At 45.6% G+C, this 19832-nt stretch overlaps 1 protein-coding gene across 1 annotated transcript in view; it reads right to left on the bottom strand.

Annotated features, from left to right (window-relative positions):
- Positions 1–19579, bottom strand: part of LOC147185759 (mannosyl-oligosaccharide 1,2-alpha-mannosidase IA-like) — a 53919-nt gene extending 34340 nt beyond the window's left edge. Inside the window, exons 1-2 of the mRNA XM_086104351.1 lie at positions 18875–19579; positions 754–850 (exon numbers count right to left, since the gene is read on the bottom strand). Coding sequence (XP_085960477.1) covers positions 754–850; positions 18875–19390 — 613 coding nt within the window. The 5' untranslated portion in view covers positions 19391–19579. The remainder of the gene's footprint in view (positions 1–753; positions 851–18874) is intronic.
- Positions 19580–19832: the final 253 nt, after the last annotated feature.

Genomic DNA, 19832 nt, shown 5'->3' with positions numbered 1-19832 from the left:
CCTGCTATTAATATGATGTGTCAAACTATATTTGAGCAAGAGGACAACTTTGTGTGCCTCTCGTTTAGCCCCATCAATGCACTTGACATTCCTCTGTCGTTGGGAAACGGGAAATGAAAAGGCACAGACAAGAGCTGAGAGCCTATTCGATCGATCAACAGAACAACGAAAAGTCTTTTAGAAAAGCAACCGACAGAAGGATAGAAAAATAATAATAATAATAATAAAGCCCAGACAGGCCAACAGACTCGCAGACAGACTGACTGACTAGACCAACAGTCCAGTAACTCGACAGACTGAATGAAAGAGCGACTGACGAACATTATTTTTTAGACAGACGACGTGACAGATGGACCGGCCGAGCGACAGACCGACTTAGTCTTTCCAGTTTTAGAGACTCAAAGACCTAAAGACTGACCGACACACACACACACACACACACACACACACACACACACACACACACACACACACACACACACACACACACACACACACACACACACACACACACACACACACACACACACACACACACACAATGCTCATTTGCCAAGCATCGACACCTCGCACCCCCCCACCTCCCAAATATGAATATATGATAAATCTGACATTTAACGGCGGCCATAGATGGATGGTTCCAAATGACAACCAATGAGAGCTAATCTAAAGGCCAAGGTGGCCGGTGCTAGTGACGGCAAAGCAATCCTGACTGTGTGTTTGTTGTGTGGGTGTGGGTGTGTGTGCACTGACCAAACAGGTTGCTGGAGTGGCCTTGCTTGGAGACGGGCCGGAGCTCATTGGAACCCCAGGCGTAGCGTCGGTAGCTGTCCCATGCGTGTTTCATCATCTGCCAGGAAAAGGGAGAGAAGGGGGGAGACAGAGACAACGGGGGCATGAGAAGATATGTGAAGATTTTTTTTGAGTGGGGGGGCATTTGACATCTGAGGATTTTGGAACAGAAAGAAAATCTGTATGTTAAATAATACAATTTAAAAAAGAAATTCAGGATAAATGTAGAACAATCGAAGTGCTTACAGTCTGTTAGGTTGCCAACTAGTGGCCTGGCATGCACATGACAGCTTTGCCATTGATGACAAAAAACGATGCCGCTTTTGTTGAATTCAATATTTCCAATTTTACTCTTGCGTCGTGTAGAGATTTTTCCAGATGCTTATTTTTAATCTAATATATACAACTCGGTGGAATCAGAGATTTCATCTGCTCTGGTGTTCATATGATTGCGGATTCAATTTATTTTTGGGGGGGGGGGGGCGGTTGGGCTCAAAACATTGTCTCGGTTTTTGTACATTGACTATTTGCGTAAAGCAACAGATATTCTCTTTAAAATTTATTTTTTCTTAGCATTTGTGGTTGTCTGGAACACTGTTTATATAATTCTCCTATGGAAATGCATCGCTTTGGATTCGGTGTGAGTTTGACTTTCCAGAAGGGATGAATCCCGAAAATTGATAGAACTGCTCAAATCAAGGTGATTTATTTCTGTGGCAAAGCTAACAAAAAAAAAAAACCACGCACACAAAAAAAATTGAAGCCGTTCTCCTCGAAATGGCCAATTCAAACACGAATTTTCATTGCTGGCAGAGTATTCAATTGAACTGCGCATAAAAGAAAAAAAAATCCTAGCAACCACCCAGCTCCATACGCAACCCCAACGCAACGAGCCCCATCATTCTCCGCTAGGAATCATCTCTTTATTTGGTGCGACTCGAAAATTCTCGCGCACTCATCTCGGTTTGAACAGCATCCATGCGCCTCCTCCTTCGCATCCGACTCCGGTCGCAAACAACTTGTTTCAGTGGCTGTTAATGAACTGGCCAGGGCGAGACACCGGTCGGACCCGCGGGTCCTTCTATCGGTCAGACACCTGCTCAGTCAGTGAATCGGTTGGTGAATGAGTCGGCCAGGCAGTCAGACAGTCAGTCAATCAGGCGGCCAAGCGGCTTAGAAAATCTCATTTTCAGCTCGGCTAGCTCCTCACCTGTCACACGGTGGCTGCACAAGCCAAGATAAGGAGGCGCTCAGGAGAGCTTCGCCGACAATAATATCGCTAGATGACACGCTTACGGGGGCCCACACTTCAAAATTTCATAAAGCGACATAGTAAGCCACAAGAAAGTGTTTGTCAACAGAACACTGCAAGTCAAGCGACGGGAATACGATCACCATTTGCGTAGCTTGTATTTGGTACGTGCGCATTTTGCATTGGTATGATGCAAAAATCGATTTGTATGCGATGACGCAAACGATTGATGGGATGATGCGGAGAAATATCCATTCTCAGCACTTGGATGAAGTGCTTTGAAGAGAACGGAAAGGGATGAAGCCAGGGTAATAAAGTGCTAAAATACATTGCTTGTATCGGCAGCCTTTGCGAGTACTCATTATCTTGAAAAAAAGGCTGGTAACGCCCGATACCGATAGCTGCTATCAGTTGTCGCCCATCCCTATTATGGATGGCACTTTGCAGAGGGCCTACTGAACAACAATAATGGATTATAATGTCAAGATTCAAGGTTCATTTTTTTATTATATATAACGGAGGCAAAATTAAACACTCAAATGGAGACAAAACATATACAATATATGTACAAGTCCCACCACTGAAAGTTGGCTCGTTTAGTTTTTGAATGACATTAACGAATGCAAAATTGGTTGTTTCAAATAGAAAATTCACATGATGCTAAGGCATGTCTGCTCATTACCTCGCAGAATCATTAGTTAAAAAAGAAAAAAAAATCACATGAATCAACGCAATCCCATGGCTCATCAGTAAAGCACACGTTTGACAGAGAAGAAAAAACAAAGATTGGTCCCACCGGCGCAAAAATTCCTTGCATCATGCCGGCTGAATGGGCTCTGATTTCACACGCCAAGGAGAGGCGCTAACAGCTAACACCCATCCCCGTACGCTGATTGCTATCTCGCTATATGCGGAGACATATTTACAATGAAGCCCCAATATATCGTAGCTGTGATTCTTTTGGTGTTGTGTGTTTGTATTTGAAGGTTTATATTTCCGGAATAATCAGAATTTTTGTTAGACGCCTATGGCACTCGGCATTGTATGTTAGCATTACGCTAGCATTTTTTTTTTTAAATAAAATAATATGGTTTAAGTAAATAGTTTGACATTTAAATATTCCACGTTTCAGTTTGTTTTATGTGTCACTTTTACAGTGAACTAAGTGGAAGTAACAAATAAGCATCTCGAAGCAAGCACACTCGGCGTATAATTTGGAGAACTGTGCGAGCGAGTCTTGCTTCCTCAAAGATGTAAGCCCCCCCCCCCACCCCCCAATGGGAAAATTTCATTTCTGTTGAGCCGTTAACATCGCATCGTAAAAGAGGGCCAAGGCATTTTCAAAACTTGACATTGGCCACTCGTTTAAAAAAAAAAAAAAAATCATAACAGATCCAGGTGCGGATTGGGCAAAAGTCTTGATTTGTGAAAAAGGATGAAATTGACCAAATGTGGACATACTGTGTCCAGCGGCGATGATTGCGCACGTTAAAACTGTCTTTATTTGATATGCATCGAATGGGGGCGAATGTCTCCCCCACACGTCAGCCAAGCAGCCAGAGATGGTGTCCTCCCATCTTAAGCCCGTTAATTAAAGCTAGCGAGGCTGCTAATTACAGCTCCTCGACACGAGAAGGAGGGTCGAGAGCGGCAAGCTCCCTCGGGATCGCTTCAGCCGCCACGTACGGAGCACGTCGGCAAATTAGCCGAGGATATTCTGAAGGGTGGCAGCTTGAAGCCAAAATACAGCTGGCAGACACCTACACAGAAATTCCTCTGTTCAAAAGCGCAACAGAGAAAAGAAAGGGGGGGGGGGGGGGCTCCGCGCGGCCCAACTGATAAGCATCAAAATGTTGACTAGCTGGCTCGCTCACTTCCTGTCGCAGGGACAGTGATGTTAAAAAAAGAAAAAAATGAATTAAAAAAATACAGGGAAGAGACAGAACCTACAACGGATGTCGTCGAGATCGTATTTGAAGGTCATTTTTGGCTCAGGCACCCGACCCACAATAACATTTTACGAGCCAAGTCAGCTGTGTGGCTTTCCCGTTATCCTGGTCAATAATTCAATACCAGAATTTGGACAATTTGGAGAAAAATGTCATCCAAAGTATGACTCAAAAAGTTTTAACCACTTGCAGTTTTCAAGGTGTGTCAGAGGAGCCATTTTAACATTTTAATCACACTGCTCGCACCAGATCATACCGTTCTTGCCAAATCTTTTTCAACATTGCCTGTATACGTCCCAAAAGCTTCGTTAAGGCGACAGTTTGACTCAGAAACAAAGTCAATTTACACTCATTCAGGTCATCTGTCTAGAAAAACCTAAGTTAGGCAAATCTAGCAAACCGTGACTCAAATATTTGAAAATGAATCGCAAGACTCAAATTGAAAGCTGGCGCAGCTAAACGCTCCTGCGTGTTAACGGGTTCACAGTCAGCGTGCCGACACGTTGGCGCTAATTGGATTACCGGCTCAGGATTCTCCAGGTTGACCACGGCGATTTGGACCCGCTGCTATTTCAGACAAGCTAATTGGCTACACTCTAAAAAGGTGCCAAGTTGCTCGGCACCAACGCCACACCGGATTTAAGTACATTCAAGCCCGATCCGGCCCCAGAAAGGAACCCGACCTGGTGGCCAACACCGAGTGAGGTCCACTTCTGGTTCTCTCGGGAAAAGGCCAAGCTCGAGGTTGGCTCACCGTGATTTGGCACTGCTTGTGCAGCACAAACAAGCGCACACGGCCACCGTGGCAGATCATTAACCCGCTGCGCAAAGGTTGAAGGTCGGCTGACCCTGTTTTTCGACTCTCGTTCCAATAATCTGGACGCTTGCTACTGAATCCTCGCTCACTTTGGCTCGAGGGAGAAAACATGCGACTAACGAGGCTTAATGTAGCATAACGCAGCATTCCGCTAGGACTACCAATAAATACCCCAAACGATCCCCCCTGCCAGTACTAATACTTGACTGTCCATGTCAACTGGGATGAAACAAAATCATAATTGTCATTTTAAGTTAACTGTTCTTTTGATGGCGGCGCGGGCACCCGCTGCGGCTCCTCTCTCTCCCGAGGAAAGAAATGTCATCTGTGCTGTATGTTGCACGTGTAGCACATTTGAGAATAATGTTGACATGAACATAACTTGTTACACTTGTTGAATTAACAACAACAGCAAAAAAACGGAACAAATTTGGGTCTTATTCAAAACAATGCTGACAAAAAAGTATAGTTCAGTATTTCAAAATAAGTTCAGTATTTCAAAATAAGGGGTGACAGTAAATACAATTTTCTCTCGCACATGCGCTAACCAACAAGGAAGCTGTACGGATGCTAACTAGCAAAGTCATGAATTGCAAATTTAGCAATGAACCAATCGACCAACAAAAAAGTTTTGACTGATATAGTCGAACCCATTGAACAATTCTGGGTCAATTTATGACTTTCGGGGACAGCGGTTACTGCAGTGGACAGCTTATCAGGGTGCATGACAGGGTTAATAAGAAACTAGCGCCAATGACGGCTGTCAAACCGTGATTTTTTTTTTTTTCCAAATTCAAATATAACATCATAGTGATGTTGCGCACTAAACTTTTTCGTGTACCGTGCAAGCCCATCACAGGCCGATGCATGCTGAGAACTTGGAAGCGTGCATTAAGAGATTCCCTTTGATCGAGCTGGTTAACAGAAAAATAATCCACCCCCCAAAAAAACTCCCTCTTGTTGCATCATTAAAGTCCACAGGACGCTTACAGTGTGAAGTCAGAAAAACTAGGAGACATATTGATGCTCCATTAAAAAAAGACGATAAATGTCACATTCACGCGATTGATAAAATTCGATCGGCATTGCGTGTATGCTACCAGCACAAATGGACACTAATTCGCCGGGAAACACCCCCCTGTTCGCCATTTGAGGAACCTTCTTTTTTGAATCATTCAAGCACCTGTGCGCATTAGCCATCGTGGTGCCATACGCAAATCAGTCCCTTGTCGGTCTTTCCCCTGTATAATTACACTTTACAGAAGCGCAGATAGAAGGGTCACACAGGTGGTAGCACGCCCGAGTGCTTGCCCAGTGTGCCGGAGGCACAATTTGCCCAAGTGACAAGCGCACTCGTACATGAGGCCAAGTTGAAGCGCAAGCAGCGCGGAAATAAAAGATCCAAAGGAAAAAAATAAATTAAAAAAAGAATAAGAAAAATAATTCAAGATCCATTAGCGTCGTGACCACTGTGAAAGATTAATGGCTTAGCACAAACTCCGTCGAAGTAATATGACAACCACACAACTGTATTTATCGAGCATTTTCAAAGTGAGCAGAAGAAAAAAAAAATCTAACAAAAGGAATCCAAGTAACCTCACATTGCCTAATATGACCAATTGAAAAAAAATGGTTGGCATCGCCCGTTCACGGCGACTCGTCACTCTCGACGCCTCCTACGAGATACAATCTTCGTCGAGAGGATACTATTACGTCTTGCCCGAAGTCCGATTTTGCGATACCTTCTAACGAGCCAAACCTGCGGTGGCCGCGACGACGGCGGCGGGTGCAAAACCATTCAAATCCCAACCGTCTGATTGCGGTTTAATGATGCGGATAACGGCATCGACACGGGGCCGAGGCGATGCCTGCGCCGCGACGTTTACACGGTGATCGATATTCGCTGATGGCTGTCTGGGGGGGAGGACGAGGAAGAGAAGAAGAAGAACGGCCGGCAGGATGAAATAAACCAGTGTTGAAAAGAAATAAATCTATACATCAGTGGGGGAAAAGAGAAAAACAAAACAACTTCTGGCAGTTACCGAGACATCGGCGGAGGCGCGATGATCACGCTACATAAGATGTTACAATAAATGCTCAACACAGATGTCTGGGTGCCATCCAGAAGGGGGAGCCAGCGTGGCCATTTTTAGTGGTTTTTAATCCCATCTGGCTAACAAGTGCATCACGGCCACACAGGAATTGGATTAACGTCCATACGAGGGATGACCAACGTCTATATTAGTGACTTCATATTCTAGTTCCTACTTCGTAAGCTTTCGTTGGCTAATAAAGTTAGCGCAGTGGTGGTTAAAGCGTGGCCCAACAAAGTTCTTTAATCCGGCCAGCAAATTTAAAGATGATCGTGACGATGTACGATTAGATGTCAAATTTTACTCATTCAACGCCGGGCATTGCGAAAGCAGAGTTTCGCGTATTTTGGCGCATTCTGACTGATCTTTTGAGTCCCACAAACACTTATCAAAAAAGCAGAGACATGTCAAAGAAAAGAAACATGTCAAGCAAAACCGTGACTTTTTCCAACGTGCCGGAGTTTGTCTCCGTCATAATCGACGTGAAGCGCCGAGATTCAGTGCCCGATCTTTATCTTCTACTCAAAATCTGTGCAGAGCTCAAATCCAAAGATGCATGACCGCCATAATATGTGATTCATTAACAGCAGCTGACAAAACAGAATTTCATAAACAACCTGGGCAAAACCCTCTTCTACGCCGACCTATTAAAAAAAAATGACTTGACAAATACTGAATGTACCACAGTAGCAGGGAACAGTTGAATTCTCGTGGATTAATACAAACATCCATGGCGAGTGATTTTTTTTTTAAAGAGTGAGTGTCTGTAACCTTTGTTTGAACAAGCAAACCTCATACATTTGTGCGTGTATTGCTTTGCGTTACAGTATCAGATCACAGACACTCAAGTATTGACGTGAACTTTGTCCGACACGCAGGAGGCAGACCAATTGGATTTGACCTGGCCACTTGACAAAAGGCAAAGTAATGAAGACTCTGTAAAAGACGCATTGATTGCCCCCCCCCCCGACTCGCTGCCTGCATTACACCCACCATCCGTGGCTTGACCTCATCGCCCACTCGGATAACGAATGAACGAAAATATACGGAGCATCAGTCTTTACTTCAATGAACAGATGACAAGTCCAGGATGAGATGTGGCCGGAATATTTTGTAACACATTTGTATATTTAGTCATGGTGCTAAAATTCAAATATTTGCTTCGAGGTTTCAGTCAATGCTAATTCCCCTGTTAGCCTTTGAGTGGTCTTTTGTATCAGATGTTAGCATTAAGCTAGCAGACATTGTGGTCAAACTTTCAGATCCCCTCTTTGCAGACTTGAAAAATTGTGCCATTTAATTTGGTGACAAACCACAAAATTGTGAGTGTTGACGCTTCGACATGGAAGACGAATGACTGAAAAGTAGCAAATGGCTCGACAAGTGTGTCCTTCATCCCTGGAGAAGGACCGTCCCAAACCCTCAACGGTGTGCGCTCAGTGACAGCAGCTCGGATATCAGCTCCGGTTGACCCATCATTAACTCTGCCACTGTTTGCTGATCCAGTCACTTAAACGCAAGATCAATACGCTTACATCATCAGTCGGTCAAGGCTGTGAGCTTTGTCCCATTGTCAAAACACACTGGAACATAGCACACACTTTTTAATTTTTTTTTAACTTTCAATTTTACGCACCAGCACCTCGCTTTATCCAATGTCTATTATTTTATGGGGACTGAGAGTTAAAAGTGTGATAATAGAGTCATTATGCCACATCTCCGGGTGGACGGAATTAGATTCGCTCCACTCCCGACTAATTAAGACACGCATTCAAAAAAGTAATGTTTCGCCAACTTTATGCCTAAACGTATGAGTCACTAAATATTGGAACAGTCGTCATTATTTCCACATTTGCATGCCGGTCGCATCTGTATAATTTGGCCATTCGTATTTCAATCGAATTTTAAGGGCGTATTAAGGTAATTTGCATGTTTTAAACATCGAGAATATGAATCCGAGTGAAGACTGTCTACAGTATGCATATACACGTATCTATGTACAGTGTTGTTTGTCCTATTATAGGAATGGAGCTCACACAATCCTGGTACCGTATTTTCCGCATTATAAGGTGCAGCTAAAAGCATTCCATTTTGACAGTGCACCCTATAATCCGATGCGCCTCTCTCTATATGAGGCTCCATATGAATAAAGTTGTATTGTATTCCTTTAGTGTAGCTCCATCTAGTGGAAGCATAGCGCAACCGCAGCCACTATTGTAGCTTCTATTCTATGCGCCTGATGTACGAAAACGGTTTTAAAATAAGCCATTCATTCAAGGTGCAGAAAATACGATACCTGAACAGGGGTGTGTAGACCTTTTATGGCACTGTGCATACACCCAATTCATGTTGATGTCGATAAGTGGACCAGCAGGATAGGACTGTGAATCATTCCTCGGCATCAATTATACACGCACAAATTCCGAACCGCCTCCATGTGGCTGCGTTTGACCGACTTCAATAATTTAGCTCGATGTACTTTTTCTACTTCTGTGGTAAGCGAGCATGCCACAACAATGTATCGAGTAAAGGAGGAGATAAAAGAAAACAACAACAACAAAACTGCGCATCTCAAAGGAGGAAGGAGAAGTCGAAGCAGGCAGATGACACATCGGGTCAAGTCTGGCTTTCCCATGGAGGCAGGCGGCACGGGAGGGGGCAAAAAAAAAAGTCAACCCCTTGAATGCCGCGAGCGCTTTCATGTGGGGGTTTGTGCCGTCAGTGCCCCTTAACTGTCGGAATCTGACGCTAAAGAACACAGAAACGCCACTCAAGCGCCTAATTATCATCTTGGTGAAACAAACTATCCTGTAATGAGACTCCAACATGATCTTTGGCATTCATAGACCGCATGGAAACCTCTTCCCACCACAACACACGCCTGAGGGCTGCAAGCTAATAAAACAAGCTTATCTGACAGAAACACGATTGTTGTTGACAGATGTAAGGATTACGTCACTTCTATCAATTCACTTTGCATTCCATACAATAGGTTTTTAGGTACAATAGGAAATTAGGCCCTGACCTAATTTCAACAAGTTTTCGTTACCTGGCGGAAACATGATTCTTGTCGAGAAACGTGAAGGTGGGAAAATAGCCCGCGTGGTGACGGCGGTTCCGACTGTTGTTCGAACTTTGCCGTTCAGGGGAGGCTCAGTCCGTTCGCGTTTCAGTCCAGTATCATTTGGAAAAATACAAAGAATACCGGTTTTTCCAGCGGTCTGTTACAACAGCCCAGACCGTCAGCACAGCCGGGGGGGCCTCTGAGCTCATGTTAAAGATGAGTCTCGTTTTATTAGCTCAAGAAATACGATAGCATAAGAGCGGCTTTGAATATATTGAAACATAAAAAAAGGAATGTAAAGAATCACCGTGTTGTGTAATTACAGTTAAGATATTTAATATATATCAAAGGGATGGTAATTTTCAACAAGCCCCCCCCCCCGCCCCCCGGGTGCATTTTCGAATTGCTGATAACACACAAAGTCTGACTGTGCTGCCGCTTTTCAAAGCTCTCCGCCGCGTTGCGTTCACGCCCGCCGGCTAACTCGCATTGTTTGCTGATTGCGCAATTACATTTTCAACTTTAATAAATCACTGGGCTAATTACGGGGGTGGGGGGAGCAAGAACTTTTGCATTTTGCTCGGCCCCCGCCACTACGGTGCTTAGCCAATAAAATATGCAAGAATAACTAGCAATGCAAGAAGAAGAAAAAAAAAACGGAGCTCTCACATGCACGGCAGATTGAAAAATAAATTGCCTACGTGAGTGACAGCCGCTGACTCTCGCTATTGGACCGAATTGGATTTGGAGAAAGAAAATCAACCGGCCATGACCCCCGGTGTGATTGGGACAACACGGATATTGAATATCCCTTAGCGTCTCCGCGCATCGCCACCAGTATACATCAAATGTCGGCCTTGCCCCTTCAGAGGGCGACGCTGAAGGGCTCAACTCAAAAAAAAAAAAACAAGTCGACTGCTCAAACTAAGTGTGTTGATGCCAAAATGCAAAAAAAGCTGACAGGGGCCTGCAAATGACTTGCCGACGTGTTGACTCGCAGTGAAAAGGCGCATCCGGAATTTGGAAGGCGGCCCGCATAGTCTAACATGTTATATGAGGTTGTTGTGAATACGCACGGTGCGCCATACCGACTTCTGGCCCGCCCTGTATTGCAGATTTTTATTGCTGCTGTCGTACATTTTCCTCCAGTGAACAGACAGTTGCATGCTAGCCTTTGCTCCGACATCTTAACGTCGGATCAAATCAATGTATTTAGTTTGCTCTGCTTCCGTGTGCGGCACGAGCAGATTTATCCCCTGTTCAACGGTACGCATAATCCAATCAATATCCTCTTGAATGCTAATGAGCTAGCCGCGTTTGTTAGCCGTCACCGAGACGAGACGAATGGCACCTCCTCGCCCGGGCTAATCCGAGCGGCCGCGGCAAACGCACGAGGCTCGGTCATTAACGGTGACCGCGGCTCGTGGATTTTGCATGCTTGCGTTCACACAGAGGCGCCCCTCCGCCCCCTCCCGCACACCCTCGGGGGGCAGAGGGGTTGTGCCGGCATACATCACCGTATTTTCCACGCTAAAAGGCGCATTGGATTATGAGGCGCACCTTCAATGAATGGCAGATTTTGTAATTTTTTTCATCCATTGGGTGCGCCGCCTTAAAAGATGCAATCTACAATGCCTCCACTAGAGGGAGCTACGCTCAAGGAAACGCCAACAGAACGATCAGGCGTCAGTAAAACTTATTTAATAAAGCAGCGACACAGTTCACTTAACCAACAGTAAGTTCTAACATTGACTCGTGAACGAACTTTCTTGCCGCCGCTCTATTTCCGTCTTCAACTGCGTAACCGATCGCCTTAAGTTTGAACTCTGCGTTGTCGAGCAAGGAACCATTTTGGGGTGGAAATATTACCGTAATGACCATACACAAGGCACATCGTATTTTATGGCGCGCTGTGAGTTTCGAAGAAAATGGAAGGCTTCTAGGCTTCTAAATACGGGATTTATTTTGGGGTTACGTTCAAGTGAGTGGAGTCACTTGGCGCGAGCGGCGGATGTTATTTAAAACCACGAAGTCGCAACTTACTCTTGGCCACTCATTTAATGTTTGGCTGTAAAAACAAGGCGGCTTTAAATGTGGCAGCTTTCAGGGATGTGCGGAGGCGTATTGATGTCTTTCTATTGACATTGCAGTTAGCCGGTATTTTAAAACATAACAGACTATCAGCTAAATATCATCTGAATCCACAAAAGCCGTCGCCGATCTCACTGATCGCGTGTGGCTAATCCGACAATAAATCAGAGCACGTACTTTGTTTCGTGAGCGGATGAGGGGCCCGGCTGTTACATTTCGAATCAGCGCTCGGCTTTTGCACGGGAAAGGAAAAGACACGCTGACATGACGCCCTAATGTGCCATTTAAATTTAATAGCGCACTTTGAGCACTTAAAACATTACATCCGAAATGTTCCCGAACGGAATCACCTGCCACGCTCGTGCATCAAAGCACCTCGAAACTGAGCCCGAGGCACGAGAGAGAGCAAGGAGCCGGAAACTATCAAATTCGGGGTACATTTATGAAAAGGCTTTTCCACATCTCGACGATGATATTCAACAAATGTGCTGGATTTCAATGTGCGCTCTCCGGAATGGCACGGTTACATAAACGACACAATTTATAGCTATCCGTATTCAGAAAATGTCTTGGGAAACTGATGTAGTTATGCAAGTGTATTCAAGCGTCTGCGTACACATTCACTTTGCGCACTTCTGCGAGTTTTGCCAGTCATGCTTGAAGCCTCGCCCTGGCTCTGACCTACAGCGCAAACATTAAATGCATATAATTCATCTCGCTCAGGGGGCTTTTCTAAATCAATGCTCAGTGAGCGAGCCGAGAGGAGCGGAACTATTTCGGTTGAGATGGCAGGCAGGAGCGGGGTTTTGCCGGGTACTCGCTGTAGGCCGGCGGATAAACTCGTCAAAGGTTACGACAACGCCAGAAAACGTCAGCGGGGAAGTTTCAATTTCCTCATGCGGCGTCTTCGGATGCCAGGGGGACAGCGCACAGAGTATACGCAATGAGAATATTTCCCAAAGCAAGACCTATTTAGACCACCCACCCAAAAGTCAAAAAAATAAAAAAAAAACACTGGGCCTTCCATGACCCAACAGGGACGACTGTCACAGTCCACACTGATGTAACGCGATGTGGCATTTCTCCCAGGCTAGCCACATATTTAACAGCAATATTCATTACGTGGACTCTGAAAAAAATAAACACTGTTGCTAAATTTGAAGCTAATCCCAAACCCAGTTGCTCAGTTCAAAAAAAAAAAAGAATAATAATAATTGATTTAAAGATTGATGAGAAGAACTGGATAAAGCACGGGTTGATTGGTAATGCCGAGAAAAAAAAAGAGTTCAGGGATAAAAATAGAAGCTTTCATCAAGAGGCGACTGTTCATGACTGTTTTTATGTTGCGCTGTGAAGTGAGTTCGGTTAACAGAGGCTGCACGATAAGGTGAGGGACGATCGTAAGCTTTTGTTCTCAAAAAAAGGGGGGGGGGGGGGGAGAAAGTCTGGAGCGGGGGTTATCCATCCATTTCCCGATCCGCTTTTATGCTCATAAAGGGTCGCGGCGGGCCATCCCAGCTGTCTTCAGGCAGTGGGCAGGGGACACCCTGAACCGGTTCCCAGCCAATCGCAGGGCACACAGAGACAAACAACCATCCCCGCTCACACTCAAACCTCAGGACAATTTAAGAGTGTTCAATCAGCCCGTCACGTTTTTGGAATGTGGGAGGAAACCGGAATACCCAGAGAAAACCCACGCAGGCCAGGGGAGAACATGCAAACTCCACACAGGAAGGCCGGAGCGGGTATCGAACCCACGATCTCTGAGGTTGACGCGCTAACCACTGGACCGCCATGGTGCAGAGCTCTATTCTATGAACATGTTACACGGACAGACGCGATACAACTCGGTTGGGCTACGATGTTCTTAAAGCCACTCCAAGACCCCAAACAGCTGCAAGTCATAGCTATTATAGCCATTAGACGATTAAACAGAACCTTTTCAGGGATCAGCTATAACTCTCGCTGGCACGCGCGCACGCACATACACACACGCCTACACACACACACACACACACACACACACACACGTGGAGAACAAGCCAGGTCCAGGAGCCAGATGTAATTAGTTCAATGGTCGATACAGAAATAGGGACCGAGAGGCAGCCAGGTTAGGCTGATCAAGAAATTCCATTTCGCGCCCTAAAGGGTGAGCAAAGTGGCCAAATGCCTGACGGCGTGGTGCGCATGCTATAAGGGCCACACAGAAATACGCCAACTCAAACGCCGACGCTAATCCGACAGCTAATGCTAACCGTAATAGCAAACCCTGTCCCCAAACACTAAATCCAAACCATAACAATAATTTACTCCTCGCCGGAGGACTCATCCCAAATCTTAGCCCGAATCCTAAATTTAACGTTGAACCTTGAACCTCTCACACTTTAATCCTCTCCTAAACAAAACTCTCTCCCTGCAAAATGTAATCCATACCTACCGACCCGAACTCCTAAACATATCTTTAACCCCAACCCATCCCGCAAATTTAACGAACCCAATCCCTAAAATGTACCGTTACCCCTGAAGAGAAACCTCACCGCACCCAAAAACTTCAGCTCTAAACCTCATCCCTTCATCCCCCAACCCCACACAGTCAGCCTTCCAGTTCACCGTTTTAATACGGTGCAAGAGCTGAACTGTAACTAGAGTTGAGGGCATGTGTTTATTTTCTTTTCCAGTTAGCCTGAAATCTAATCCACTCCAAGTGGTTCGGAAACCGATAAAAAGCCTTGTTTGCGGCGCCAAATAACACCATCTCTACAGCCACATCCGCCTTTATTATCCCCGTTTATCAGCTGTGAATTTTCTCGGCAAGCCCCCCCGCCCCCGCCGCCATCGCTCTGGCCTCCGGAGGCTTCCTAGAGCGAGGGAAGGCGAGCGAGCGAGCGAGAGATCGCCGCTGACCTGGCGGCTTCTCCCCGAGTATTTCATTTGCAGGTGGCAAACACATTTGGCTGATTACATGAATGTGGTACCCCCCCCCCAACCCCACTTTCCCCCCTACCACTTTACAAAACAAGATGTTTATCCTTCTCGAGGCGTCACGCACACCGACACCGCGGGAAAGATAGCGGAAGGTGAAAGCAGGAAAACGTAATCCGAAGCCCCGGTGTATTAACTCATCTTGTTTCTGGGACCCGAGGATGCGAATTGGGGGCGGGGGGGGGGGGGGGTGGGGGGCGGGGACTGTTGCAGTGACATATTGTTTGGTAAACAGCATCGCCCGCGTCGACGCTGACAGATGACTGCAATAACGAGGAGCCTTTAGCTTTGTTTAGCAACAAACATATTAAGCTCAAACGAAGGACAGAATACCCTTGGGGGGGGGTGCGGGGGGGTCAAATGACATCAAAAGCTGTTGGGTCACAAAACTTCCAAGGTTTGGAACGTCCCGACTGATGGCAAAAATCACAAACTAATTTGATATTTTGGCGGCGATATTTTGTGAACAATAAAGGGGACATTTTTTTTATAATTTATTTATTTTTTGCCGTCAAATACTCCAAAAGATAGGCGGTAAAGGGGTGGGGGCAACTACAAGTGTCTGAGAGAACACTGTGGCTCATCCGTTGTTGCCGTGTGTCATTATGTACAAATGAGCCAGCTGCCATTTTGATCTGGCAGGAGCCATATAAAGTCAATTTAAAAAAATTGTTTCTTTTTTTTAACAGCTTGTAAGAACAGCGTGTTAACTAGTTTCACAGATCAGTTGGTGGCTCGTGTAAATTGTATTCACTGGGCTTTTTGTCCCCTCCAAATGTTTTTCCTGTGCCTGAGCAGCGGGTGTCTGACTTTTTAATTTTTTTTTTTTTATAAAAAGGTGTAAAATCAATGGGACTGACCCGAGCTTATTGATGCCGCCATTGCGCTGCCGGCGCCTTGTCATGCGACCCCCCCCCCCCCCCACCCCACCCACCACCCCGCAGTATTCAGCCTGGCCGGTCGGAAGAACCGAACGACCTTCCCGCGGGCTTTTTTCCAACGGCGGCTTGCTCTTATGAACCGGGCTGAACCCGAACGTCAAGAGCAATATCGATACTAAAGCACTTACCCAGCTGGGGTAGCCTCAAAGAAAAGATCTTAGCATTGCTCAAGTCTCCAATCATAACCGCATTTCCTTGCTCTGATTTGCGATTCACTTTTCAGGAAGTGGAGAATTTAAGAAGAGGAAAAAAGCGAAATGTACTTTTCTCGCCTCAAACACTTTGCGGTTCTGAAATTTCAAGAGTTTCCTTTGAAATGATGTCATGCCATAAGACGCCAAATTCGACTGAAATTGTCACACCATAACATCGCCATATTCGAAAGACAACGTGTAGCGTTTTTGGAGGACAGCTGCACTCTTCATTTTCGCATCTCAAACTGATTTTGCTTCTGTCAGAAATATCTGACGTTTCCAACGACAAGTCATAATCGCATAGTACAGAGGAACGACGGCTTAGGAACGACCCTGTTTACAGTTCCAGTCCTGCGCAAATGTTTCAGCGAAAATCCGCTTCTGGTTATGTGCATTTTTTTTCTTCTGCGAATTTTCGCAACTCTCCTTAGAGCTATGTCCAAAAACCTTTGTCCGTATAGTGTCCCATCACATATACAGTACGCAAAGTGCAGCCGGTGAAAAATTGACGCCCTAACCGAAAGCTATGTTGTTGTTGTCTTTACTTCATTAATATTTGATCGGTATCTAAAAAATAGCCCCGACAGCCAGACCATTTAAGTTACTCTTTACGACAACAACAGGAGCCGCCTCACGAGCGGAGTAGCAGCTGCCGCTTTAAGAGTCATGTCGTCGCTAGATGGATGAGCGCTATAACGCTGACAAAATAAATACATAAATAAATAAGTGTGACGCTGCTTCATTTGCATATCAAAAGGTTGATGAGAACATGGAACACCATTTATTGTGACGTACGCAAGCCCTACACAAGTCAATGCCCTGGCTGCACTTGACAAGGCAACAATAGCCGCTTAAAGTGACGAGAATATATCCCACCGGGTCGTCATCAGTGTTTATCCACAATGCGACAACGAGGCGTTCTAACGCGGCCACGCCAACAGGAGCTGCCGGTCAAGACGGGGGGGGGGTTGTATACCATCTCGCTTTTCCACTTTTGTCTCCCTGACATATGTGCATTCACAACCAACAATGAGGCACTCTAAAGCAGGGAAGATTCATTTCTGCGGCGTAGGCACAGTTGGTTAGCTAACCGGATGTCAAAATGTATCTCGGAATTCACTTTAATACGTCTTTTAATTGATTTTTTTTTTTGTGTCTGTTTAGTGTTAAAGTTATCAAGGTATTAGGAGATTATGGCGAGTCCATTCAGTGAATAGTGTAAAAGTGAATTTAGCCATTATGTGAAGTGACGAGGCTGCCAGGGACAAAATGTTGTAATGTGTCGAAAGGCTAATGAGGGAATGGCCAGTTTCCGCCAGATTGCTGTTCTGCAACTGCGCCAAAAAAAGAGTCAACTTTCATTTTTCCAAAAACATTTGACACCCCCCCCCACCCCTCTCCAAAATCATAATTTTCCAGGCGCAAGAACCACTTGGAACATTGATTTGACGCTATTTAAATCTTTAGGATTTATTGTAAATCCAGGAAAGTCTCACATCTATCTATCGGCCGCGAAACAACTTGACCAGCTTCGTTCATGAGTTTATCACTTGGTCACTTTTTTTTTTTTGTAATTATTTGGTTCAATGATTGAGATGGAATTTCACCCAAAAAAAAGTCTTGATTCAGTGTATGACAACAATCTTTGATCAACCAAGCCATGGAAAGGTCATAAAAAGCTCGTTATGCCACACCAAATAAAGTCAGTCATCATTTTCTGATTACTAGAAATATGAAGATAACTCTGGCGTCATTGCCAATATTTCCCCCCCCCCCCCAAGCAATTTGTAATGGAACAAGTTTCTCTGAAACTTAAGCAATTCAGGTTGAGTGAACGCTGGCGCGTTATGGCTGCCGCTGCTCAACCCGTATTGTTTTGTGTTTTTTGTTATTGTAAAGTGTCCTTGGGTGTCTTGAAAGGCGCTTATAAATAAAATCTATTATTATTATTATTATTAACTTGAACCCCCCCCCCCCCCCCCACACATATTCGAACAAAACGTTTTGTCAGTGCGGTAATGTATAATAAAGTGGTTTGGACACATGCTCCACATACCAAATAAAGGAAGGCAAGCAACAAATGCACAGATGACCCCCGATTAAAACTGGTTTTGCACCGCCACCTTTTCTACTTCCGATGAGACACGACACACAGGTAATGTGGAGAGGCATCGGATCCTTCTCTCGCTCTCTCTCTCTCTCTCTCTCTCTCACACACACACGCACACACACACACAAACACACTTAACCCAACCCACGGGACATCTTGCGAAAGGGGCAATGCAGAACTACGTGAACATGGCATGGTCTAAAACGATTATTGATTAATGGGATGAATGTGTGTACCGGTCAATACTGCAAAGTTCTTGGCGCTTTTCAGATGCAAGCAATCGCTGTGTAATCCCGTCAAAGATGCCCCAGCGACAAGTTTGACACGCTCCGGACCCTTCATCCATGCAGCGGTTCACGCACGTCGAGGCAGCGGACGGGACTCTGCACAACTGGCGGTCCGATTCTGTTCGTAAAATGTCGATTGTGAATACAGTATAATGTTCAAGCCGGAACAAATGGGGGATGTTTGGAAAGAGAGTGCAACGTACAGGGATGGTCGGTCCTTAATGGGAATAGAGGTAAATCATTGCGTATTGACATTCAAGACATTTTTGCATGGAGTTCGGCGCGATGTTCCGGTCGCTTACCTCTTTGATTTTCGCCCGACGCTCTCTTGTCGTGGGGTCCAGGGGTTCGTGTCCAGTAGCCCCCGGGGGTCTCTGGTACTCGACGTAAGGTAAATCATTGAAACCCTTCCCACCTTGACCCAAACTCTCCTTGGCCACTTTTTCCTTCTCGATCAAAATGTCCTGCTTGATCTCATCGGGATGCTTTTGTAGAGTATCTTTGGCCTCCAGCAAGGCTTTTTCGTGGTCCTTCTTAATTTTGGCCAGGACCTTCTCGTCACTTCCAGCCGAGCCTAACTCACCTCCGCCACCGTCCAGTCCGGTGCGGGTGTTCGTCTCCACGGCAGCGGAATGGAAGAAAACTCCGCTGAGTAGCTTGGACGAGTCGGGCAGGAAGAAAATTGCACCGAAACAGAACGTAATGAAGGCGCTGAACACCAAAAGCAGGATAAATTTCTCCGTCAACCTGAACGAGGTCGGGTTGGAAGACTTCCTATTCGGGGTGGCCGTGAAAGGCAGAAGAGTTGAAACAGGCATGTTGCTCCGCTTCCTTCTGCCAAACAACGACAAAATTGGCTTTCCCCCGTTGTTAAAATACGCTCTCGGCGGAGTTTTATAATCCGCTCACAAGTCCACCTCCCAAAGTCAACGAGCAGCGAGACGACGCTAGAGAAAGCGCCGATATGCAGCTGTCCATCGCTGGGGAACGCGTAAGCAGCAGTGGCAGAAGACTCAGCTCAAAGCGAGACGCACTGACACAGGAAAAGGCGGGCCCGCGTTGATTGCCAGCTGCCGCGAGCCAATCACCCTTGGACCCGCGATAGGTGGGAAGATCAAGAGGGCGGGGCTTAACCGGCTGCGCATAACGTCGGTGATAGTTACATTATTACATTAATGAAAATATTAACTTGAAATAATCACAAACACCTTAAGAACAACAAAAGTCTTCAAAACTGGACCGAGGTCTACTCAAACGAAG

This window comes from Hippocampus guttulatus, chromosome 23 (assembly GCF_054856545.1).
Source record: "Hippocampus guttulatus isolate MCC_2025c chromosome 23, RoL_Hgut_1.0, whole genome shotgun sequence".
In the NCBI taxonomy this organism is placed as follows: Eukaryota; Metazoa; Chordata; class Actinopteri; order Syngnathiformes; family Syngnathidae; genus Hippocampus; species Hippocampus guttulatus.
This window is presented reverse-complemented; position numbering and strand designations above follow the sequence as displayed.